Source organism: Nanorana parkeri, unplaced genomic scaffold, assembly GCF_000935625.1.
Source record: "Nanorana parkeri isolate BGI_ZX_2015 unplaced genomic scaffold, ASM93562v1 scaffold561, whole genome shotgun sequence".
Taxonomy (NCBI): domain Eukaryota; kingdom Metazoa; phylum Chordata; class Amphibia; order Anura; family Dicroglossidae; genus Nanorana; species Nanorana parkeri.
The window spans coordinates 210,432-237,766 of NW_017306829.1; the positions used below are offsets into that span (position 1 = coordinate 210,432).

Genomic DNA, 27,335 nt, shown 5'->3' on the forward strand with positions numbered 1-27,335 from the left:
ACACATCTGTGAAAGCTGTGCCCAGAAATTGTCAAGGACCAGTATTCCTTGTAGCTTTACAAGTTGATCTTTTCCCTATTACTAACTTGCAATGTCTTCCACACTGTCTCTATGTGGGGGTGGCTATCTCCGTAGAGGAGCAGACTTTGCTTCCTGATATCATAGCGGCTTTCCTGATATCTGGTGAGATAAGCAGCAGTAGAGGTGCAGAAATCACAGATTAACAGAACGAACGAAGCAGAAGCAGGTACATTCGTGCACTGCAGGTCCTCGGATGGAGCTTCCCCTCCAGCAAGAAGAACAGTGAGCAGCGCAGTAGTGACATCACTAAATCTCATGGAAAACAAAGCCATCAGAAGCTGCTGTGCCTTTGATGATCTCACATTGCATATATACAGCTATAAGGCTCCAGCCACAGGAAGTGCACCACTGTTTCATGAGTAATTCAAGACACAGGGTAAATCATTCAGAGTACTGCTTCCACTCAATTAACTTCTAGATTTTCTCTATTAAATAGCAAATTATGAAAAACATCTTTTAATTCAGGTCCAATTTGGCACCAAATCTGTTATCCTGACCCTGGTAAGCCACTAAGTAGTGACGTTTCCGGCTCTAATTAGATAACGTGTCCATGCCTTCTGAAGAACCTCATTAAGGTGACTTGAACTGCTACTCACTGCATTAGTTATGTGGTGTACTGTTTTTTTGTTTGCTTGTTATTTGTAAAAGTTCCTATTAAAAACTGCTGAGCAAGTCCTTTCTTGTTTTACCTGCATTGGAACACAGCAAAACACATTACACATGTGGTCACACAAGAGTTCTACACGGCAGTTAAGCTGAGCTCCGAGTCATGGCCCTGGATTTTTTTAACTACTCTTTAACATCACCATCCATACTTCTCTATTTAATTTGCATAGCCAGTAAGGTGTTTTTATGCGGGTCATGTTTACATTTATTTGAAAAGTTGGGATCTTCTTGCCTACAAAATGTCTCTGTTAGTCTGAGGCTAGGTTCACACCTAGGCGACTCCTGACCGCGCGGCAATCCGTGTTGTTTTGTGCACAATTGCCGCACGGTCGGGAGTCGCCAAGATGTGAACTGATCGCTCTGTGGGTGCCATTATTTTCTAATGGCACCCCAGTCACGCCGGGCGGATCACGCGGTTTCCCGCTGCGATTCCGCCCGTACAAGTGAACATGATCACAGCTAAAAAAAAGCCGTGAGTCGTGTGTGGCAAAAAAAAAATGATACTTGTTCCTTTTTTTTTCGCTGTGTGCACCTGAGCACAACTTGCATCCCGGGTGTCGTGCGGTGTAGTGCCGGTGGGAACCTAGCCCAAAGTAGCATCCTCCTTTGCATGGACACCACTATTGTGTTTATTGCCTTGCTTATAAATCCACACAGACTAAAGTGAAGCTGGGTGCACAGGTCGAAGGAAAATCTGCCAAATTCCTCCTTCCACACTAACAGCGTGGATGAACAATTCTCCTGCTGTGTACATTGTATTGGGTAAGCCTGTATTGATGACAACACTCAAAGAGGATATCGCCTCGCTTTGTTGGGATCTTCTCTTATACTTCCTGCTGTGTCTCTTGGACAGGAAGAAAATCTGCTTAATGGCACAGACAGCAAAAAACAACAAAAAAACTGACCATCACTCTAAACTAAAAAAAACAAAGAAATGGTCCCAGTGGTGGATGCCGCTGCCCCAATACCCAAACAGCCCTTGCAGCTGACTGCCTGCAAGCAATATTTATTAAAAGCTGACAATTTTCCAACATGTCCTTTTGACAAAAGTTTATCTATTGATCAACATTTTTCAAAGATATAGGGCCACATTTGTTACATGTGTACCCAGTTTAACTTTAAGATCATCTGAAATAAAGGTTTTTTCCCCCTCATTGAGGAAATGCTCCATGGTGGGGGTGCCCACTGTGGCCCTTTAGGATCAGTGACTTGTAACCTCCTACAGGGCTCACACCCCAAGAATCAGACAGACCTAGAAGAAACTGACCAGGGCTTCTGCTTCAGAAATCTGTTTATTGTAGGGTTCAAGCCAGGGCCGTCTTTAATACTGATTGGACCCTGGGCAAACATTTTCTTGGGCCCCCCGTTCCTACCTATTCCGACCCCGTACCCGCCCCCGCCATGCAATTTCGCCCGTGCATACGCAGGAGCGGAGCAACACTATGCAATACCGATCGCACAGTAAACAGAAGAGTGGCGCAGGTGTATCTTTTGCGGACTCAAGGGCAGGTGCAAGGATTATTGTGTACACAGATGAAGGTGCATTATTCACTCCCTCTCTCCCATCCCCCCCCCCCCCCCCCCCCCCCCGGCGCCCGCAGACGACTGTCTATGCAGCCTTACTAAGGTTTATTGTCCCCCATCATATGTACATGGAAAGCATGTAGTGACCCCCATCACATACAGCCAAGCAGCATGTAGTGACCCCTCTCTCCGAACGTTGTGGTCCCGAATACACACATGCAGCAACCAGTACAGACACTCAGGGCCTCCCCATCAGACACCTCCTGTTCATGCTGCCCTGATTCAGGCTGTAGTCCCCTCACCTGGCAGGCTCCCTATCCCTTATCCAGGTGCAAAGGCCACCTTTGGCAGCTGCCCTTTGGGCCCCACAACATTGACTGGGTCCAGGGCAGCTGCCCCTTTTGCCCTGCGTTAAAGACTGCCCTGGTTCAAGCGGAGCCATGATGGTTTGAGATTGAGTAAGCCTGAAGTATTGCCATGTGAGCACAACAGGGCAATAGAGTTCTATAACATACCTGGAGCTTACTGCCCATCCAGCAATTCTACATGTAGAATGTAGAGTAGCAATTTCTGCCTGTGCAATGTGTCTGCAGAAGTGTGCGTGTTCTAGGGAGTTTCTGGGCTGTGGCTTTGCTCTGCCCATGAAACCCATATTACTCTGCTGCATGATTCACATATGTATAATCCTTAAACAAGAGGCTATCGTATTAAATTGTGAAAACAACTCTCGCATTTGATCTAATGCTGGATTAAAAAGTGAAATGCAGACAGTCTGTGAACTGCAACAATGGTGGGTCCTATAAACCTGGGTGTATACATTAGGTGAATAGAGGGGGAGGAGGAAGAGAAGGGAAGATGTTTGGTTTTGGTCTTTTTGGTTTGTCTTTCCTCCCTTTTGATGTTTCCTTCTTTCTTTTCCCCTTTCCTGGGTAAATAGGACTTGGAGAATACATTTTTATACATAACAGAATGTTGATGGATATGAGTCTATATCCTATAAATGCGATCGTATAAATACAGTATGACAGTGATGTTTTTTTTTGTGTAAATTGTATTTGTTATAATGTGATTTGTTTGGTAAGATTATATTGTTAGTTTGCTAATGGTGCTGTATGTAATTTTACTTGTATATTGTAAATTCTAATTTGTTGTAAACACCCCCCTTTTTTGCCTATATCTACTGCTATCAAGCAGTAGATATAGGCAAACAGTTAAAAAAAAACCGCTTTAACAGCGGTTTAAACTTACCTTGTTTTCTCTGCGCGCTCCCTCTGAGAATCCGAAACTGTTCGGGCGGCCGCAAAGCATCTTAGGGCGGGCATGCGCAGTTTGGAGAGAGACGAGCAGAGGCGCAAGGTAAGTCTATGGACGCGTGCACCCGCATGCAGACACCGCTGAATCGGAAATGCCAGCAAGCAGAGGAGTCAGCGCTGGATCGGAGAGCCACCGCACCGCTGGAGGGGCAGATGAAAACATCAGGAAAGAAGATCGGATTAAGAGACATCATTTAAGGTAAGTGCTGACATTAACATTGGGGGAGGGAAAACATGTATCCTTTAATGTCACTTTAAGTGGATTATTTTATTTCCCTTTTATTTATAAAGCTCAGTTGTCACCACTATGTACTATAAGGAGCTAGGTCTGTTTGTAGATAAGAGTTAAGGTTAAGGGCCCATTCGCACCACATCCAGATTACCTCCAGACCAGATTGATTCCAGACCCAAAATGCATCCCAATGTATCCCTATGCTATTTCTGGCCTCTGTTCCCACCAGCGCAGTCTGTTCTGCTTGTCCTACTTTGTCTGGTCTGGAATGCACTGGGAGGCATCAAAAACGCATAGAACGCACCTGTAAGACCATTTTAAGCGGGGGGAAATTCCAATTGCGGTAAAAACGCAATGCACTATGTTCCTTCCAGATCTAGTCCGGAAAATGGTGTGAACCCAGCCTAAAACCTAAGTTTTTTTTTTGCTGCCTGTCTTATCGAGGAGTTTCTCTTCCTGTCCCAGAAACAAAACAAAAAGTACAAGGAGATCTCTCCAAAGTGAGACAAGATACTCTAGGGCAGGGGTAGGCAACCTTGGCGCTCCAGCTGTGCTGAAACTACAAATCCCATCATGCTTCTGCCTCTGATAGGCATGTCTGTGGGTTGCAATGCCTTATGGGATTTGTAGTTTCAGCACAGCTGGAGAGCCAAGGTTGCCTACCCCTGCTCTAGGGGTTGTCATCAATTCAGTCTCACCCATCGTAAAGGTTCCCCCTCTATCCCTGTTCCATTAACAAATCAGAAATGTTGACCCATAGCCTTCAGTAACAACAGTCAATAGGACCAATATAGAGGGTCCTATTGTGGCCCCAGACAGAAACCCTGATTTTTTTTGTTGTTGATTTTTTTGATTTTTTTTTTATCGTTAACGCATTCACATTCTATTCAAAACAAAACCAGCTTTAAAAACACCTTTAAAGTGGATCTTAAAAATAACAACAAAAGCACCTTTAGAAATGTTTAGTAATGACAATCTACAAACACACACTTCTAGATAATTGACAGCTTTTTATTCTTTGCATACATTATTTTTTTTTTCTTACCCAGTCTCCTCACAGTAGCCATTTTTACTAAGGGCAGGTGAATCCATCTCCCTTTACTTTCTAGAACTCTGGCACATGTGTGACTAGGACATGTGACCATGCACATCTCAGGGAAGGAAAATGCCTTTCCCTGAGATCTCACGAGATTACAGATGAGATTTCCCAGCAATGCTGGCAGTTGGGGAGGAAGCTTGATGTGTGTTGCTGTAGTTTCAGATTACCCAGGCCTGAGGTCTCTTTCTTCACCTTTGAGACAACACTAAGCCAATTTCCAAGCACCAGTACTGTCGCTTGTTCCACCATACCAGGAAGTATGGGGTATCTTCTTTTCTCACAGTGGCTGAACGGAGTAGCAGGAGAGCGAAGGAAAGACCCATATGTGCTGTTGGAGGCAATAGAAAAAAAAAGTTGTTTTTTTCCATATTAAACTGTCCCTGTCACATTTACAGAATGGCTGTTCAGTTTTTAAACCATTTGGTAGAACATATAATAAACGTATAAACCCCTGTGGATGCAATGGTATACCGATATGTCTCCCTGCACCCCTTAGAGCATCTAGGACCAATGGCAATGGTGGTGCTTATAGTGATACTCACGGATGGCGTCAATCAGTAGAAAACGAAGATCGCCAACACTCAGAGGATGATGTTCAAAATTTGGTGTTCATTTATGCAAAAACATCATCACAGATCTCACATAGACTATGTGATATCTGTGACGATGTGTTTGCATAAATGAACACCAAATTGTAAACGTCATCCTCTGAGTGCTGGTGATCTTCGTTTTCTCCTGCGGATGCAATGACATCGCTTAAGGCAGATGGTATAATACTGCATCAATGTCACTCATTCCTGCAGAATTGACAGGCTGAATTTTCTGCTTGCCATGCTTCATGAGTGATGGGTACATTGTAATTCTCTGTTAAACACTGTACAGCAATCATTCTTTGTGTCTTTCATTGGAGCAGCTAGATGACTTCTTTTCCTGCCTGTTTTTGTGCTCAAACATATTAACTATTGACATCATTGCAGACAGAGATTGGGAAAGCAGACTGGAGAAGTTGTATGTTATGGAGGCTGAGAAAGGGATGGGAAGGACGGGATGTTATTGAGGCAGAAGTGAAACTAGATCCTTGGCTGTTCATGCAGGAGCATATTTCTCAAGCAGGTATTGCGCACATGTCCTTGTCTAACCCTTTTTCCTTGAAGCTTTCTGTGCTTCATTATTGTGCTGTCGTTTGGCAGCCCACTTGGTCAAACAAGGGACTACACAGACTGCAGTGCAGGTGTGCGCCAATTGCTTCTGAAAGTTTACATATCTTTCCTGGCCTAATGTAACTTTGAGTGTGATGGATGTAACAGGAACTGATGTAACTGATTTATGTCTGCACCATTTATCTTCATACATTAATGTATCTTATGTCAAAGCAATCATTTCACTTCATGATTTTGAACAGAACCAACGCTTTTATGAGTCCCAGCGACAAAAGATCATCTTGGCACTATTAATGTGTCTCCTACCCTATGTGAACCCGGAAAGATCTCTTCTGGGTGCAGCCAATGTTCCCACACTGCCATTGCAGGGGAATATGGACATCGGAGGTGGGTGGATTATTCCTGTTTTGGCAATGGCACAGTAGAAGGTGATAGAGGCTTAGGGAAAAATGATTTGATAAGCACACACATTTTTCTCCAGTCTGCTATTAGAGGAAGTGCATGTTTCCTGGCTCTTATACGTGTGAATGTCACATTAATTTCACAACCAACGCGTGTATTATAGGACTTATGTAGCCAGGCCCGAATGCTGTTTTAATCTAATGGGACCTTGTTGATTGCTGTTGCATCTAAGAAGTAGTAATAAATTATACAATACGGTTTTAAATAATGGTTTATTAAAACAAAAATCTTCAGTGATTGCAATATTATAGGAGACCCCAACATTTAGTGAGAGAGCAGACTTTTTTTTTATTAGTCCAGTACATTTGCCATAATACAGATTTTTATCAAATGGGACTTCTGGGAACAAAAGGAAGGAACTCCGTATAGGGGAAGGATCGGATGTGAAAAGGTAGGAGTAAACAAGGGTGTCACTATAATAGCCACGTGTTTAGTGGCTAATGCAGCAAACCAGAGGAAAAGATGTAAGCAGGGGAGGGTACAACTGACCATATAAAATATTCCTATGAAATCACAAAACAGTAAAACTATCTGTGAGTTGTTGATAGTTGTTGATATGTGTGAAGCCATTGATTGAGCTCTGGATGATGTGTGAAAAAAAGATAGATGCGTCCTTTTGGAAAGAAAAGGAAAACACCTCAAATGTTACATATTACAGCGCCCCCCCTTCACTTTTTGCCCGGGGCCCGCGCCCCTGCTGCCCCCCCGGTTGTTACGCCACTGCATGCATGTGCTAAACATGTAATAATACATTTGATGCTTAGTCTGCTTTTGCTTGCTAAGTGTATGCCTAAGATCTGTTAAAAAGGCTCTTTCTTCATTTTGGGTGAATATGGTTTGTAAAAGTCATGAGAAATATTGAGTTCACCAGTCAAGTGAAAGGACCTCGAATATTGACTAGAATAGTATGTTGGTACATCCACAAACAAATTAAGAACTGTGTATAGACAATGATTTTTTATCCTTGGTCAGTGCCTGTTGATGTCATAGTTGGCACAGGCTGCCCGTGAGATGGCCTGAAAAAAAGTATTTGCACTGCCCTACAGAGTCATCTTGGCAGAACATTCCCTCCTCACAATGAGAATCCTGATCAGAGTTTGATGAACTCCTTTAGAATGGAAGAGGAGATGGGTAATTAAATGGGATTTGGCAAACAGGACATCACAGGCTAGCACTATTCAGATTGAATATTTCTCTTGAGTCTATCAGTAACATTTATATGTGCTCATACTTTTAGGAAGTTTTGCTTATGTTAGCATAACATTTTTTAACAGCTTTCATCTTGCCTTCTAATCCTGATATTGTACTAATATTCCTTTATGTTCTGCTGCACTTTCAAAGGAACCTTTGAAGGTGAAAATGAAAGCATATTTAAATATGGCAGGAGCATAAACTGATTGAAACAGGCAGGGAGATGCATACAGTCCAGGATGCACTCCAGCAAGCAGCACCTAAGGGACGTCAGCAACTTTCACTCCAAATCTTCTGGGACTAGCAGTCAGAGGCGGCGGCAGTGCCTTATATCTCACAATGCAGGTATACTGCTATGAGGCTGTAGGCATTGGAGTGCCTGGGCACACTCGCATACCAGAAAGGTGCAGTTAACATTTCTAGATGTTCTCTGTAATGTAGCAAATCTTTATGTTAGAGTTCAGGACCCCACATTAAGGCCCCATTCACAACAGATCCGTAGTGTTGCGATCCGTTTTTCAACAAATGCTAACACAAGGGCACCGGAAAATGAATGGGTGTAAATGGGAACAGTTCACACTGCTGCAATACATTCCACTCTATTGCATTGCAATGGGAAAAAAAGTAGAGCAGCACAGAAGTAAAAAAAAAAAAATTAAGTACCTAGATGTTTGTCCGTTCGGGACATGTTGATTAAAAAAAAGATTGTCAAAAAAGAGAATTGTTTTTTTAAATAAATGGAACGGAAGTCAGCAGAGGTTGAAACGGCAAGTCAACAGTTGACCTGCGATTTCGACCTGATTTTGGTGCGAACAGGCCCTTGGACTCCGTCCTTGTGGGTGGATGGATAATGTATTTATTGACTTCCCCCTTTAATATCTGTGCAGTTTTAGAAGCCCTCCTGTATGTTTTTTTCTTTTCTTCTCAGATCTGCTTGTTTATGGCCATCCTAAATCTGAAATCTAGGATCTAGGACATATACAGTAGCTGATAAATGATGTATAGTGCAGTAACACGTGGCAAATAATACGATTTTTATCCTGCTCTGATTGCAGCAATCTGAAATCTGGCTGGTTGCTGTCTTTTGTAGCACATCATCGCCCATTGTATTGTCCTACTGTATAAGAACCTTAATGTGTAAACCAATCATTTAAAGGTAACAGCTTTATACATCTGTTAGACTGTCCCTAATTTAAGCCCCACTTACAAAGTTTAGCCTGTAATGGTTTGCACAGCTGTTAACCCGCCATGCAGTTTATTCCTCCATAGAGGTAAACTGAATTCATGCCAGCTTCTCCCTGCAGACTCTGTCTATAGACTGACAATGGAACAAGAGTTGTGGGGTTTACTGCAGTCTGTTCCTCTGCCAATAGACACTGTAATTGAGAAAACATAAGGTGGGTCTATCCCCTTAATGTGTCAACCCCTTTGCGTTTCTGTTTATATAGAGCACATGATTGCGTACGGGCGTACCAATTTTAAAGTCTAAATCTCTTTGCAGTATAGTAGAGGTATATAAATGTACAACTGGCCGCAGTGTAGTAGAGGTATTTAAGTGTACACCTGTCTACAATATAGTAGAGGTATATAAATGTACACCTGTCTGCTATATTGCAGACAGGTGTACCTTTTTATACCTCTGCTATACTGCAGACAGGTGTACATTTATATACCTCTGCTATACTGCTTCCCTTAAGGTTCTTGACACTGTTGCTTACCTGGCTGTGCTTCCCAGTCTAAGTCTTCTGCCTTCTTCAGAGTTCCCTTTAACCACTTCAGGTACGCCCCCTTCCTCTACATATCTAGAGAGGAATTTTCTGCCACAATTAGTTTATTAAAAATACTTCCATTATCTTTAAAGTCTTAGTAGGCTCCTGCAGCACACCCTGAATAGGTGGATGCCTCATCTTGCTCTTCGGGCTCATCACAAGAAAAAAGTTCTTTCTGATATTTCTCCCAAATAAAGGGTAATATTTATATCCTCATTGACTCTGTGCACATGTGCCTTGACCTTGAGCTACTTCAGCCTTGCGGCGCTACAAGGTCAGCCAGTCTTGTCATGAGTTGAGATATTTAAAAATGCCTATATGTTAGTGACTGGATGGGAGTTGTGAGGAGAAAGTGATCAGCTGTGTCTAATGTGTGAGAGACCTGCAGCGTTGCTGAGATTCAGGACTCCTATTCCTGGGAAGGGATTTCACCAGGTTTGGGACCCTGTATGACAAGTTGGAACATCTACCCTTGCAAGAGGTGTATAAGTTGCCGAACAACAGGTTTAAAGAAAAAGATTGAATCCTTTAAATCCCAAACCAATGACGGGGAGATAAATATAACAGCAACTGGCGAGCGGAAGGAGCCGGGTTTTAACTGGACTCGGTGCAGCGCGACGGGCGAGGTTACCTGGGGTTATCCGCCACATTGCCGGGGAATCCTGCACATATCAGTGAGCTAAGGGACCGGAATTACAGCTATTGAGAGGAGCTTGCTGTCCATACACCATCTGGTGAGTAACCACCGTTTGGGGGGCTTCAGATCGGGTGAGGAGGAATTGTGGAACTCTCATCAGAACGCTCATATTGATTTTTATATAACTTATCTATTTTTTTCGTATATATATATTTTTTGGTGCAGTTTGTGTTAGTTCACATCACGGACTGAAATTTCTGGAAGGACTTGTGTTTTTTCTTTTTTCATTTTTCGTTTTTTTCATTTTTTTACATCCTTTTCATCTTTGTATTTGCAATACAATTTTGATTGTTACATTTGCTTCACTGTTTTCACTGCTAATTTGCACTTCTTCACATATTTATGAAATAATTTTATTGAATGGTTATTTAATTTTTTATAGTTCACTTCGATATACTTAGTTTTAATATTTTTATAGTGTGATATCCTGTTACATTTATTCACTTATCCTATTGAGGAATGTAGCTTTCCTTTTGATTGTTTGCACATCAGCACTTTTTCAGTCCTTTATGGTACTTTATATTCATTATTGGTAGGTTTTTTTGAAGACTTACACACAGGGTGTCACTCATGTTTTGATCCATATATATTCACATATTTTCATATTTATCTCAAACCTTTAGCGCTGTGACAACACTTTACACTTTCACTTTACACCTCTCATAGCAGCTTTAGGATCATTATTTGACTTTTAGTTTACTTTCCAAAAGCGCAGATTTTTTGTTGCAATCTGGTTGCACCCTGAAAATGTTTGTCTCTCCCAAACTCTTTGCTCAACTATACCCTATTGATTAGGAGGAGGTCTTAAAAATATGGGGGGAAAACATCAAGTTGGGGGCCCTGGCATTTCTTGACTTAACAAAGCATTGACAGCCCACTTAAGGCTTTTGATAGCTATGCAACCTTTGATAACTATGCAGCTATGCAACCTGCTGTCACAACCATGTTTGTCTGTTAGACTTTAGCTGTCTGATTCAAATACATGGCTAGGGATCCTGGATCCTTTGGATGGACCTTTCTGCCCTCCAACATCTGCAGCTGCTGTCTGTAGACCTGTGCTACTTTCTAGATGGATTAGCAGATATGTTCTTCCTAATATCCATTATAAACCACCTATCAGTGCATATGTGAAGGATCCTTTGGCTCAAGTGTTGGTCTACAGATCTTCCAAGCAAAATGTGCCTAACCAAGTCTGGGGTCACTCCCATGTCAGAGTGGGTTCCCCTATTTTTGGTTGCTTGGACAATCAGTTTCTGTCAGCCAATGCCCAACACAATACAAACTCTGCAGATATTTGGTTAGATACTAAATATCCAGGAATGGGCAATGGATCCCACTTACTTGAAATATTTGGGTCTGATCTTAGACTCCGGACAGGGCCATATCTTTCTCCCTCCGAACTGCAGCACAACATTTTAGCAGTGTGAGACATGCAGATCTTTTGAAAACTGGTTGTTGGACATCAACCACTAAATACTGGTAAATTTATCTCTTCACCTGGAGGTGTTTTTAAGCTTGTGTCACAGGTGGGGGACTCATTAACAAACTGGACAGATTTGTTACCTGGACCAGAAATCCTTGTGCCTTCTCAGTGAATGTTCTGGTGACACTGTGGGAATCAGTTCACCGTGATCCTCTCCTTTCCTGCTCGGAAGCTTCTTCATCTGTTCTGCAGGATTGAGATGGAGGGCATTCCCATTGCATCAACCTGGCCCAGGAGGACATGGTATTAAGACTTATTCTGGCTCCTGGCAGACCCTCTGTGGGCCCTTCCAGATTGTCCTGATATCTGTCCCGGGGAATGATTCACCATCCTGTTTCTTGGTAGCTTTCTTTAACGGCTTGGCTGTTGAAGCCCAGGAACTGAGGGATGGGGCCTAGCATATCTGGTCTTTGCGTTCCTCTTAAAATATAGGAATTAGACCTCGCAAAGTCTACCATCGCACCTGCCAGAGCTGTTCTGCGTCATGTGAGTCTTGAAAATTCCATCCAATGATTTGCTCCATGAGATGAGCACAGTCTTCCTCCAATCCAGTGTGAACCAGCATTAAGCCTTGGGTATCCAGGATTCAGATCTTGGCTCTAGCTTTTATTTTCCAGACTGCTTTTCCTCTCATACCTTTAGTGAGAGCTTTTGTGCTGGGGCTTCTTACATTGATTGACTGCTTTTGGATGTCCCATGGTCTAAATCTGATTCCGTGTCCTTTACTGTACGATTTGGAAAATGGGGTTTCTGTCTTACCTCTAAGATGTTTTTTCTTGAAGTACAGAATGGGACACAGGTTCCTCTTCTCTGTGATCCATCTTTTATGATCACTCATTATTGCTTGCTACAAAACTGAGGCCTGCTGAGAGAGGGGGGGGGGGAGGAGGATATATATTGGGACTGTCCTTACAGCTTTGTTAGTGTCCAGTTACCTGAAGGTAGCTGCATGTAACCCATGGTATAGACTCTGATCCTGAAAAGGTTTTTACAGGCAAGTCAAAAATGCCTTTTTTTGCAAGCCTTTTTTAAGCAATTTGTATTTGAGGTTGGGGGCTGCCTGTAAAAGAGGATATTTCAATTTTCATGGAAGGTCTGCTTTAGGTTTTTAGCTCAGGACTGTGATGGCTGCTAACTCGTTCTGGGTCTGTGACTTAGTACTGAAGCCAGAAACAGCTAGGCACTTTTTTGCATGTTTACAGGAGGCCAGCAATGGTCACCTACTTCTTTATCTCAGCACAGATTTTCTTTTATCTCTATGTCAATACACTGTAACATGGTTTTAGTGCAGTCTAACGATTTGTTGCCAAGCAACCTGTTGTTCATTTCATTAACCCCAGGCAGTGGGGACCTCTCATCTTGTAAATTATATTATTTCTCCTCTCCTCAGTGTGTGAAGGTGTAAGGAGGCGGTGATGTGATTCCTCCCTTGCTATGAGCCCACCTCCTGGATTATGTGTTGCTGGTAATGCCAGCCTATGCTGCTGTTATTGGATGCAGTCACTTGCTGTTGCTTAATTTGCTAATTCTCCCCCATCTGCTATTGCTGCCTGCCTAATATCACAAGGGAAGACACATGGATAGATCTGAGCAGCATTGCTCTCCACTGCTCTGCACTCCCTCCCTGAGAATGTGGTGCGTTCTGTACTGTACAGACATGAACAGGCAGCAAGGTACGGTTATCAATGTACTTCTAAATTGATGGTCTGTAGTGTGCTATACTGTATATTTTCAGTGTACCACAATAAGTGTATATAGACAACGGAGATGGTTGACTCTATACTGTGCTGGCAGTGATCACTCACCATTGAGTTCTGTAAATTGCACACAAATAATGAAAACCTGTACTAAGAAGTATAGAGGTTGCCACTTCTGTTATCTTATGCTAGTATCCTGGCTGTCATGCTGATCTGACAAAGACCATTGAGTAGAGACGCGTTGTTTGCGCGTAACTCACTGCTTTCTTGCACCGGCTTTTCTTTTAACAAAAAGTGATTTACAGACAGCTAACATTTTCATGGGCTCAGCAATGACAACCCTCTTAGTTAGTCAGCACATGTTCACTTTAAAGTTACTGTTCTGACAGAACCATGTCATGCCATGGCAGGTCTCCTGCTAGTTGCCTGGCTTTGTTCTACTTGAATACTTTTAAGTCACATGACTTGTTCTGGGTCAGTAACTTAGATGGCATTGAAGTCGAATCATCGTTAAATCAAGGGAACTAGAATTCTAGGTAATGGCAGTTTCCATTATTCTCTCATTATATATTCCCGCTAAATGTTTCACTTTCATTACCAAGTAGAAATATTGTCTCAAAATTGTAGCTTAATAACTATTAATGACTGGCATTGGACAGCCATGCTTTAGAAGAGCTAGTCAAAGTACATCACCAGGCTACTCTGAACCCTCAAGAGAATAGTGCAGAGAGCGCCATCATATGATAGGAAGAAGACTTCTGGAAAAAGGTATGTATGCATATTTTGAAAAAAGAAATGGGGAGGGAAGGGAGAGCTTGAGTTGGTGTTTAAACAGGTTTATTTGATATTTTAAATAGATCAGCCTTATATGTTCAGCTTTCAAAATTCCAGGTTTCAGTGGTTCTGAAAAACGAGCTAAAGGTTTTGGCTGTGAATAGTTCAACAAAAACAGAGCTGTTGGTGTCCTGTGAACAGGTGTTTCCTTCCCAGTACTATAACGGATTGAAAAGGGTGTCACCCCAAAAGAAAACAGGTGTCTCAAAACCTCTCCAGTGGCAGTACACTTGAAGTATATCTAGAGCCAAAACGTTGTTTTGTTTAGGTTTTTGGATAAAATCGAAACTTTTAGATTATTGCTGCCACCCAGTGGGACAAGTCATCCTCCTATGTCCTGATGAGCATTGCAAATTGTTCTTTTCTTTGTGTGTCTTAAGGTGCCCATACACCTTGCGATAATCGTACGATAATCACGGGAAATCCCGCGATCGTACGATTATCGCAAGGTGTGTGGAAGGCGTGCGACTGTTTCTACTGTACGGTCGCACGACTTTTGTCTTTCGAGCATGTTCGAAATCCAGCTGAGAATCGTACGATTTTCGGCTGGTTTGTAGCATGATCGAGAGATAACTGCCGCACAGGCCGGAGTGCGCAAGCGCACACTGCCCATTCAGTATTGCGGTCATCGGAAGCCCACCCCTCAGCGGGGCGGGCTTGCGATTATCGCAAGTACGATCTGCCTGTCCAAGATGGGCAGATAGATCGTACGTTTTTTTACTGACCTTACAACCTTTCGCAAGACTTTTGTCTTGCGATGGTTGTGTGGCCAGCTTAAGGTGCTAGTACACACTTTACATTCCTTTTTCTTTTTTTACTTTCTTTTTTTTTTTTGTGCTTTGCCACAAGAGAGACTAGTTATCATGCAATCAAAATCACATATGTGTACTATGCCATTTAATTCATTTCCGTGGGCCCTTAATGTGCACTAACATCACATATAGTAGATGAGAAGGTGGCTTTAGTGTACTTATAGTAAAGCAGCTGAATTTTGACTTGTTAGTGCCAGTAAGGAAGAAAAGTTGTGACAGTATTTTTTTCATAAGCATCACAACTTGGCTCCCAACATTTGTGTTCGTTTGTATGAGGCACAGGTCCTTAGAGTTGATGATATTCTCTGTCCAGGCTTGCTTTAGCCCTCGTTCACACCTGAACGTTTTATAGCGCGTTCTACGCTCGACGAACGCTCTACAAAACGCTCAAAAATATAAATCCCATTGCATTCAATGGTCTCGTTCCCACCTTGGCGTATTTCCACCCGTCCCTAACGCGCTACAAAACGGCCCACACCTGAAAAGGTACAGGTACTACTTTGGGCCGTTTTGTTGCGTGTTTCCATTGGGATACAGTAGCCTTCGGAAACGCGCAACTTTTTTACCGCGAATCGCAGTAAAAAAACGCGCGACGGTGGCGCATATGCAATACGCCTAGGTGTGAACGAGACCTTACTCATTGGCCTAATGGCTCTAATCTATACATGTGTGGGCTGCTTAATGGATTCCAGGTGTATCCTAGCTGTGTCCATTATCTGTCAACTAAGCATAGTCATAGTCCTCTCTGTCTTCCCCTCCCATAGACCAAAGGTCATCTGAAAGGCCTTCTGTTCAATGAATTCCTAAAACCTGTATGCTGCATCCTATTACCACTTTCTAAACTGGCTTCACATCGTTCAATACAAAATGTATAGATGAAATAAAACTGCTCAGGCAAGATTTTTGTGAATCAGACAAGTTCTTTATTGTTTTCTCATTATGGCTTTTATTGTATAGTTCTTATGTAGACATTTTGTTCCTTCAGTATGGTCTATTCCATGAATGTCTGCAAGCAACTGGTTGGATCATTTGTTGACTTCACAAGTGGCTGTCTGAGCACACTTTTCATTCATTACTTTTGGACAGTATGTCAAATCATTTATCACAGAGGTGTTGTATTTGGTGGTGTTGTGGGGATTAATGGGCTGTCCAGACATGACAGCAAAATGAGAATCGGGTAATCCCCAGCACACACACAAGATAAAATCGTAGATCCTGGATTCAATTTATTATATCATTGTCGTTTAGGGGCCCCTCAGAATCCCTTCTCCATGGCGACATAGTGACTATATTATCTCTCCTCTGATGAAACATGTCAGCTTTTAGGGGTTCAGTGTTATTTTAGGGGTCACAATTACTCTTATTGAACAGTGAGAATAAAGTGTTGGGAGATAAACCATCAAGGAGGGATACAGATGCATATGTATTTCAGGTTAAAGTAGTATTAAACTCTCAAAGTTTCATCCAATAATAAATCCAGATCAAACAAATATACATTGCACAGCAAACTATTTATTTCCATTTTTGCTCAAGCACTTACAGTCACCATGTTTCCAAACAGCTTACTCCAACTCACCCATTGGCTTCCCTGAACTTCCTGTCCAGTACAAGATCGCAAGGAACAGAGCAGACTCCAGCATCTGTCAGTCTACTAGCTTGTAGAAGGGAACAAGAAGGATCAAGGCAGTGTCTTGCCTGTGTGTTTGTGGAGACCTACACGCAACTTACTAGCACACACAAGGGTGGCTCCATAGGGCCCTGCAAGGGAAAGGAGCCACCCAAAACAAGCATATCAGGGCCAGTGCTCAGGAGACCAGCTGATTCTGCAAGAAACTTAAACTTTTAAACATCGGAGCAAAATCAAATTATTTTAAGTGATTTAATAAAGCATTTGAAATAGCTTAAAGCGGACCTTTACACTCAATACATCCCTCTATGTATGATGATTAATAGTAACGGAGACATGTCAGGAAAATGCTGTTTTGAAACACTTGCAGAGCATTCACCTCCTCCTTTGAAAGGGCAAAATGACTTCAGTTTGGCAAAGCGATGCACACTGGGATTGCCTTGTCATCAGCAGAGCATTGCTGGGAAATCTCAGTGAAAGGCATTTTCCTCCCCTGAGAGGATGTGCATGGTCACATGTCCTAGTCAGAAATCCAGCAAGTAATAGGAGAGCTAGTAACCTGCCCTTAGTAAACATGGCCACTGTCGGAAGCCTGGGGAAGAAAAGAGAAATAATGTTAGCCGGCAATTATGTAGAAGTATGTGTTTGTACATTGTCATTACTAAACATTTCTAAAGGTGTATTTGTTGTTCTTTTAAAGATATGGGTAAAGGTCCTCTTTAAAAAAAAAACCTTTTGACTTAAATATCACTTTCAAGTATCCAGCTAAGCAGTTGAAATGAGCAGTAGCCATGGTAAGAATGACGCACTGCTCAGACACTAGAAAGGTAGCCGGGTAGCTCATCTGATGTTTAGGCAATGCTTTCATTTGACACATTATGAGGTCAGGGGTTTCTTTTGACGTCACACAAATACAGGAGAAAGATATGCAATACAACAGTTTCCCTTTTGTGTCCTTAATTGTTAAAATATTACCTTTTTACCAGATTGCCTTGATTTTTACATGGTCTGTCTAGATTTCCGCTGGCTGAATTCTGCAAGCCCATGCTGTTCGCCTGATATCATTCTGCTTCTACAAAAACCAAAGCAAGTTGTCATGGCAACCAAGCCAAATGACAAGGGGGGGGGAGGCAAAATGCATTCAACCTGCTGAGGAGCAAAACATAAAGAGCGAGTCAGCCAGGAGAGAGGAAGCGGAAATCAGAATGTCATTACAAATCTGTATTATTAAGCCTTGCATTGTCAGAGGCATGACTGTGTGTTGTTCGGGTACCCGGCCCTATTCCAGCTAATGTACTTCTCTTCGGTACAAAATAATTAGGAGAATATCTGGTTTCTATGGAAAATACAGTATAAAGCTGTGTGTGTAATTAAGGGCAAAACACAAAAAGTCTCTTTCCATCAACAAGGTAGACTTCCCCTGTTGTACAAGACAGCTTCCAACAGCAACATAAATGATAATCTTTTGTTCACGTAAAGGCCAACATTTTCATAATAATCAGCCTTCTTCAGCATATACAGTCCTTAGTAGCTTTCCTCAGCTCTAAGCCTCTCAGCACACCTCTGTGTGATACTCACACTGCTCTCCCAGCAGTGGATCACGGACTCTCTCAGCGGTGTCTAACAGGTCCCTTGGGTCACAGACCTTCCTGACATCTCCCCTCGTGGGCACTCACACTGCTCTCCCATCAGTGCGTCCAACAAGTCCCTTGGGTCACCGACCTTCCTGACCTTTCCCAGCCTCCCACGCCTGTTCCACATGCGTCCAGCATGCACCTGAGACTGCCTGTGTCCGTGTGCGTCCTGCACACACACAACTCCAACACAACCCTGGTCCAGACTCCTAATAAGCTGCTCTCAACCACTTGATCAGCCCAATTGTATGTTGCTGGCTGTCAAGATAACCGAACAGTGGCTGCATCTGATTGAATACTGGGTGCTGTTCAGTTGACCATAATTGGTCCGGCTCCTTGGCATTGAAACACTCAAGACAAGAAATCCCATTTGTTTCTATAACCCCGTTCACCCTTGAGCGTGGCGTCACACGTAGAATAACACCCGTCGCTCAGAAAAGTACCTGAGCTGCTTTTGGGCAGGCTACTGCACGTTTTGTTCCCATAAACTCAATTGGAAATGGGCAACACACTTATTTTTGCATGTTTATGTCCGTATGCCCATTTACATTAATGTGTCAGTCTGCTCTCAAAAACACGTGACTGCATGTGCGCGCAAAAACCTTGCAGCCAAAACGTGTGTAGAAACATGTTGCCTCGGTGTGAAAGCAGCCTTAAGGTCCCCACACTCCTTACGATAATCGTACGATAATCGCGGGAAATCCCGCAATCGTACGATTATCGTAAGGTGTGTGGAAGCCGTGCGACCTCTACTACTGTAAGGTCGCACGACTTTAAACTTGCGAACATATTTGAAAACCCGCCGAGCATCGTACGATGTTCGGCGGGTGTGTAGCATGTTCGTAAGATAACAGCCGGACGGGCCGGTGTGCGGAAGCACACCGGCCCCAAATGTTTTACCAAACATTTGGGGTCATAATAAATGTTTTATAACATTTCATAGGGAAACAGGTTGTTGTTTTTTTTAAATTTGTAATCTTTCCATAATATGGTAAAAAATAAAAACCCCAATGGGGATTAAATACCACCAAAAGAAAGCTCTATCTAGATCTCAGAAATGGATGGACAGTTTATGTATTTTTATATAGAATTGGCATCTGTCCGTATATCAGCCTCTTGTAATCACATGTACAGCAGAACTCAGACTGGGAAAAGAAAGAGGCCATTCTTGGAGCCAGTCAGGACTCTTATGGTTTCTCCATTGTGGGGAAAACACACAAATGATCCCACCAGTGCTGCTGCTTCCTTATTGACCTACCAAGACCTGGGGGTGGATTGGTGACCAAGCTGTACTATTTAATTGCAGCAGTCGGGCTGGGTTGCCTGGATGACTAGGCAGGCTGCACACAATTACAAATCTTTGGCTGGTAAAATAATTCATGTATATGAAGTTCAAGTGTTTGTTCATCATTTTGTATGTAATTCAGCTTTATATTCAATAAAATGTTCATTGTTTGCAGCTATTTATTCATATATGAAATGTCGCCTTTGCTTGCAGGCCACCCTTAAACAAATGGATGCTGTGACGAGCCGAAGCCTGAAAAGAAAATTTGAAGACGTTGATGTGGGCTCTCCTATTTCTACCCCGAAAGACTCCGATGATGAAATCTCAAACAGTGACAGTGCAGAAAGCTGTGACAGCATTAACCCTCCCACCACCACCACCACTGAGCTTATCCGTGAGTTACCTCTGAACATACAGCACACCATTGTGTCTCCATGTCAATGGAAATAACCCAACCATAATTTCAGTTCTTAAAGTGTACCTCTCGTACATGTACAGCAATGGCAGCCATTGTTTTATATAAACCGTTTTTCAGAAAATGTGATTTGAGAGGGAAATTACTTTGTGCCTTGTACCAAAGTGATTCAACTAGCCCCCCTTAAAAAATAGTTACATAGTAGGTGAGGTTGGATAAAGACACAGGTCCATCAGATTCAACCTATATGGTGTGTGTGTGTGTATGATTCCCGGAATTTCAATAACTGCATGTTTTGTGAACTGAGGAACTCATTCAATTGTTTTTGATAAGCAGTATGTTTACCGCTGATACAGCTATCTGTGGAAGTGAATTCCACATCTTTACCACTCTCAAAAGTAAAATATCCTGTACGCAGTTTAAGATTATACCGCCTCCTCTCCAACTTCTTGTTATGCACTCGCGTCTTCCTCACAGTATTTAGTTTAAGTAGTGCGTTCTCAATACCGCAGTGATGAGTTTCTAAACTGCGATCATGTCACCTCTTCTCTATGGAGAACAATCCTAATTTTCCTAGACGTTCTTGGGAACTCAGACCCTACATCCCCCTTTTGAATTTGGTTGCCCTTCTCTGAACCTTTTCTAGCTCATGGACATCCCTCCTGAGGATTGGAGTTGCACTGCGTACTCAAGATGGGGCCTTACCAGTGTTTTGTAAAGGTGCAACATGCTATTTCTAACCCCTGAATAAATCCCTCTTAATGCAAGATAATATACTACAGGCATTATTAGCTGCAGCTTGGCACTGCTTGCTATTACTGAGTCTGTGGTCTATAAGGACCCCAAGATCCTTCTCCATCTCTGTTTTCCTTTCACACGGTGTGTCAATCAGGTCCGCCTGTCGGTCTCTTAGATGTACTTGATCAGACGCTCAGTGTTTGTCTACAGGTAGTTGGATGTAAACGTCCCTGTGTCTGTTTACATCCGATTACCTCTGTGTCTGTCTTGGTCCGCAAAAAAAATAATAATAGAACAGAGGCAATTGGATGTAAACGGACAAATCTGCTTACATCCGACTGCCCACAGACATAACGTGGTTAGGTTAGTTGGTTCAGTTCTTTTTTTCCATCGGAAGATTGAGGAAAGATCTAATGGGAACAGATGTCACAAGGATGAAATCCGTTCCGCACTGCTCCAATCAGCAAGGGATCTGTGCACGAATTCCATTCTGATCGGAACTGGTGTCACCTGTGTGAAAGGGGCTCCGACTATTGCCGGTTATTTGAATTCTAAGGTACCCAATGTAGAAATCAACATTTTCCTGATGTAATCTGTATCCAGTGAAATTCTATTTATTTAAAAACTTATGAATATTTGTATACTTGTATGCAGGAAGTGTATTGCTGGGTCAGTTGCAGGTTATAAAATGACAGTTGCGATTTAAAAAAAGTGATCTGGCTTGACAGTTGAAAGTATTAATATTTATTTCCCAAGGAACGCTGAGCTCTCAGATGAACTTTATGCACTAAATGAAGTTTATATAAAAATAGTAAAAAAAAGCTTTTTAAAAAAAAATCCTGTTTCTAATATTTATTTTGTTTTTAAGCCAAGTAGATAAAAAAAATGTATAAGCCATACTAGCAAATCTTATCTTGTATACTAGGGATGCACCGATACTGATACTTGTATTGATATCGGTGCCGATACCGAGTATTTGGGCAAGTACTCATACGCAGCTAAATGCTCCCGATACCGGAACTTCTGGTATTAGGAAGCCAGTCGGTGAGTCATTACCCGCCCCCCAGCTTCCTGATTGGCCAGAAAACCTCCTCCTGGTGACGAAGGAGCATAGAAATGGCTTCCCGGCTAATCGGGAAGCTGGGGCGGTGAGTCATTACACGCCGCCCGGCTTCCTTAATGGGACTTCTGGTATCAGTATTCGTTTTCGGCAATTACTGAAAAAAAAAAAATATCGGTACTCGTACTTGATACTGAAAAATCTGTATTGGAGCATCCCTACTGTGTACAAAAAACCACTGTGGCAGTTACAGTACAGATTTTGTGTATTACTGCTTAAAGCATATCACTCATAAGCTTTTGTAAATTTTGTCTTGGGTTCATCTGTGGTATAGATTGCACCCAGTACTGTTTATCATATCTTCTGGTGTGCACACTCTAACCAATGCTTTACTAGGCTCTGAGGATCCAGCACGGAGGTCAATCAGCTGTAAATTGTGTTCTGCACTCTCCTGCATGTGTGCCGATTTGCATTTTAAGTCTCCAGTGGACCATCAGTGTACACCATCATGTGAGATCAATTTGAGGTCCACTTCATAAGTATGCTGCTTCATAAGGTCTAGTTCAAAATTCATTCTCTGCTTCCTTTAGAAATGCTTCACAACTAATGTCAAAAGCAAACCACCATGTCCACTACACTTAGGATGACACAATGGGGTAACTACATAACAGATCTCTCTGAGGGTTAACATTCAGAATGAGTTGGAATTATTCCCCAAATTCACTATATTTTGTTGAAATATTTGGCATCTATGCTATAAATTAACCATATAACAAGACCTGGAATTTGTTAAGTACAAGAAAAATGTGCTATTGCTTACCCAGTACAGTTTTTCACAGTATTTTTGGACCTTACATGTAGATCGGCCTTGTAAATCGACTCTCCTGCCTTATGCTCCATTCTAGCGGGACAGTGTGCTACAATGTAGAGTCAGTAAGACATTTACATGGTTGGGAAGGTAGTGATGGCCTCCACATTTCTCTTATGCCCGGCATTCTCTAAAATGTGTTAAACGGTGAATGATGCTTCTCCAGTTGTATAATTGGTCAGAGGTAGCGGCCTTGATATTTAAAATTCCTGGCTGCACTCCATTATTGGAACCCCTGGGTTTCAGTATTCTACAATTCCATATAAGAACTATCAGAACAGTCTGCTTCCCCACTTACCCACTTACTAAACACTACAAAATGTAATATTGCCCAACACTGGAAATCATCTACAGCTCCATCCAATACTTCATGTTATAAAATGATCGATCAGACTATGCAAATGGAGGAATTAAAACAGCGCAAGTGTCCATCATTGGGCCCTAATATTTGGGATCCAAGGCATCCACAGATGATGTACAAGGAATGTGGAAACTCCCTGACCTTTTCTATTTTATTTAATTTTTTTTAATACTCTGGGATGTCGGAATACCATATAAATATAATTATGTATTTCGGATGTAGGCGATCCATGTCCCCTCTCCTTGTTTTATTTTTTTTGTGTTTTTTTTTTTTATCCCTTACTATTCCTTTTCTTCTCCTATTTTTGTTTGCAATTTGTATTAGAAAATTGATTTAGAAGGTTTCAACAAGCATACAACATGTAAAGACAAAACACATGATTTTCGATTTGCATACTAGTCCCAGGAAGCGTTGAAGCCCTTTTTAACTTGATCACAACCACATTTTTTTTCTTAAACCATTGGTGAGGCACTGATTTGGCTGAAGTTGCTCTTTAACATTTTTGAAACTATTTTCTAATTTTCGTTTTTTATTTTTCATGCTACTTTAGTAAACAGACCTATTGCTTTCAGGAAATTAGAAATCAGATGAATTGTATTTCTGTTAACATTAATCTGAAGGTGTAAATTAGATCTAGGCTTTATTTGTATGTATAAGGAACTTTTGTAAATGTATTGATTCATCATTATTTTTCAATAAAATATATGTCATGGTTTATCCAGCAATATCCATCTTGAAGAGGCAGAAACTTCTGAGACAGAAGAATGTGCGCTTCGACCAGGTGACTGTATACTACTTCTCCCGGCGGCAAGGTTTCACCAGCGTGCCGAGTCAGGGGGGCAGTTCCCTGGGAATGGCACAGCACCACAATTCTGTGCAGAAATATACCCTGTGTGAGTTTGCCCAGGAACAGGAAGTGTCGCATCGAGAAATCTTACGGGAACACTTGAAAGAAGAGAAGCTTCACACACGAAAGATGAAGGTGAATATCTTGTCCTAATATCTGTTCCTGACACATAGAAGCCAGCCATTATTTCTTTCATGGGTAAGGTGATCCTGTATGGAAATGTCTGAAGGAAGGTCAGTTTTTGCTAGTAGCAGTGTGGGATAATGAAAACGAGTATTTTTTGTTATCTGCAACAAGAATCGTTCTTCCTCCAAGCACACGTGTCCACAAGGCTATTTAAAGGAGAACTATGAGGTGAGTGCTTTTCACTCACCTCATAGTTCTAGCCTAACTGTGGCAATGAGACTGTCACAGGTCGGCTCAGTAGATCGGGAGGTGAGCGAACACATACCGGGTTCGCTCACCTCTCGATCCTGTCACGGCTCTCTGCCGTGACAGGGGGAGGGGCTGGATTCCCCTCTCCCCGCTCCGATCTGCCAGCGATGAGTGGCGGAACGGACGGGGGAGGGGGCGGGTACAGCTGGCTCTGCCTCCAGATAGGCAGATCCAGCTGTCACTCATGCAGCTGGGCGGATCCCGTCGTGTAAGTCGGGATCTGCTCTGGCTGCGGCGTCTCAGTATACCGCGAGCTGTAGCTCGCGGTATACTGAGCTTAGGGTAACGGGAGGATGCTAGTTTGTGTCCTCCCGTTACCCTAAGGAGAACTGTGGGGAAAAACACTGACCCCATAGTTCTCCTTTTATATTAACATCCGTGGAAAAAGTGCCAAGGTATGTCAGTGGTAGCTGCCTCTCCTCTTTCTCCAGCTTATTTGATTGCATTTTTCGTTCAATAAAGTTTTATTTTTACAAAAAATACATTTGTGGAAATAAGCATATACCTCCGTAAAAAGGAAGTAAACCACGTATGTAGAGCACAAAACAAGGGTAGTGCACAAAACAAGGGTAGTGCACAGCATACCAGTGGCATTGTAACATAATGACTTGTCAGAACTATCAAAAATGAACCTCTCACAAAAAGGCATAAGAAGTTAGAAATCCAATTGAACAAAAACAGCCAGCCTCAGATCACTCCCCCTTCGAATAAGCGCCCCCAAATGGAGTGTAGGTGTCAGAAAACAGAAAAGAGAAGGGAGAAAGAGAGAGATGGGTCTGCAGGGTGTGATATCAATATGACCATGCAAAAGAGCTCCTTCTGGAGTGTGGCTAATTTTGTTCCCCATGGTCACTGTGTATGTTATAAAGTGCCACCGCTCCAAGCTCACTCCCGTGAGAGACTACAATTTCATGTTTAGTTTACTAATCTGTTCTGAGATTGTGGTCCATCACAGGAGTGAGTTTGGAGCGGTGCCTACTTTACAACACACACAGTGACCATGGGGAAGAAAAGTAGCCACCTTCCAGAAGGAAGGACAGTGTCGGCATCAATTCAGAGATGATTTGAGGGTCTACAGCTGAGTCCTACACATTTGTGTTTAGTTAAGGTACTTGCATGCATTTTTAAGATTTAACTCCTGAGTTTAGTGTCACTTTAAGGATGATGAACATTAGGCACACTTGCATCACCTTCACAGCCTTTTCTCCTGGCTCCCTTGGGGGCTGTATGATGAAAACTACCTTTGGAGAATTGAAATGTGTCTGGGATCATTTCGATAAACAGCCCCATGCAGTAACCTACCTCCTGTTGTATTTCCCTGATAGTGTATGGTGAAATTTAGGGATAAGATTTAAACGGCAAAACAAGCCAATTTACTATTTTATGTCATGTTTGATGGAGCAGTCATATTTGGAATACATCTGACCCATAAGTCACAGTAAATATTACTGTAATGCTAATTTTTAAAGCAGTCTCTAATTTACTGATATGTGTGCTTGTATACTGATGAATCTTTGAATGGCTGCATCTAAGCCTTAAATGAAATTTTTTGGGTTACATACAAATGCTATCCAGTACGGTTGCACCAATACTGATACTAGTATCGGTATCACTGCTAATACAGAGTATTTAGGCGAGTACAATGCTCCAATACCGGAACGTCCATTTAGAGGAAGATCTCCTCTGACCGGCAGTGCCGTAAGGGAACATGGAGCCGGCAATCAAGAATTTGGGTGGTGAGTAATGCCCCGCCCGCCGGCTTTCTCATTGCCTGGGAAGCCGGCTCGATGCTGATTGGCTTGGAAGCTGGCTTCCCGGCCAATCAGGAAGCTGGGAGGCGGGTCATTACTCGCCGTCCAGCTTCCTGATCGCACGGGAAGCTGGCTCCATGTTCCCCTATGGCACTGCCGGTCAGAGGAAATTTTCCTCTGACCGAAAGTTCTGGTATCAGGGAAGGTATTGGAGCATATAGGTACGAATATTTTATAAAATATGTATTTAGAAAAATAAGCTGAATAAGCAGAACAAAATCCATATGTGATGATTTACAACAAAAAAAAAAGCTGAATGCTATTTTCCTGGAACGCCAAAATGTCAAATGTGCTCTAGCAATGCAAATGACATGTCTGTATGGCAATAAAGACTACGTCTGCTAAGCGATATTTGCATTTGGTTTGTGGTATTGTGTGGTCAGTTTGGATGCAGCTTTAGAAGAACTCTTTCATTAGGAATACCTCCCAATGTATTTATGGTGTTAGCTGTATCTGACAGTCCTACATATGTGAAGAGTTTAGCAGCCACCCACTGTATTTAGCATTATTAGTATTTTAAATAATCTTGAACAAGAGGGGCATAGATGCAGAAGAATTCTTGGTGTCTGTTTTAGTAGATTACATAATTTGCATATTCCAAACTTGACCACCTGCCACTTTGTGTGTATTCTGGAGTTCTTTAGTGTTTTCATTTTATACTTAGTATTCAATATGCTCTTGTTATTCCAGATTTTCCCCCAGAAGTCTAACTGCCCATTTAGCCTATTTGCCTGCCCCAGCTTGGGGTTTTCTTCTACAAGTCTGTCCGTTGTAACCAAGTTTTGGCTTTTTTCTTCTTTCCATGGACAGCTGACCAAAAATGGTACCATAGAGTCTGAAGAAGCCGATGGCCTCACCTTGGAGGATGTGTCAGACGAAGATATAGATGTAGATGGTGTAGAAGTAGATGACTACTTCTTCCTTCAGCCATTACCAACAAAGAGGCGTCGGGCTCTGCTCAGAGCAGCTGGGGTACATCGTATAGATGCTGAGGAGAAGCAGGAGCTTCGCGCCATCCGTCTCTCCAGAGAGGAATGTGGATGTGACTGCCGCCTCTTCTGTGATCCAGAAGCTTGTCCATGCAGTCAGGCTGGGATCAAGTGTCAGGTGGGTTTATTAAAGCCTGCTTTTCACATATTGACTCCAAAAATAAAAGCCTTGACATTTTCAGATTTGCTTTAAATCTTTGCATAGTCGTCCTCCCTGTCTTGCTGTGTCTCTCGGATAAATCTCC

The 27,335-nt window shown here is 42.3% G+C and overlaps 1 protein-coding gene across 1 annotated transcript in view; it reads left to right on the forward strand.

Annotated features, from left to right (window-relative positions):
• CSRNP2 (cysteine and serine rich nuclear protein 2) overlaps positions 1-27,335 on the forward strand; it is a 38,974-nt gene that overhangs the window by 8,095 nt on the left and 3,544 nt on the right. Inside the window, exons 2-4 of the mRNA XM_018562113.1 lie at positions 19,780-19,960; positions 23,731-23,990; positions 26,912-27,208. Coding sequence (XP_018417615.1) covers positions 19,795-19,960; positions 23,731-23,990; positions 26,912-27,208 — 723 coding nt within the window. The 5' untranslated portion in view covers positions 19,780-19,794. The remainder of the gene's footprint in view (positions 1-19,779; positions 19,961-23,730; positions 23,991-26,911; positions 27,209-27,335) is intronic.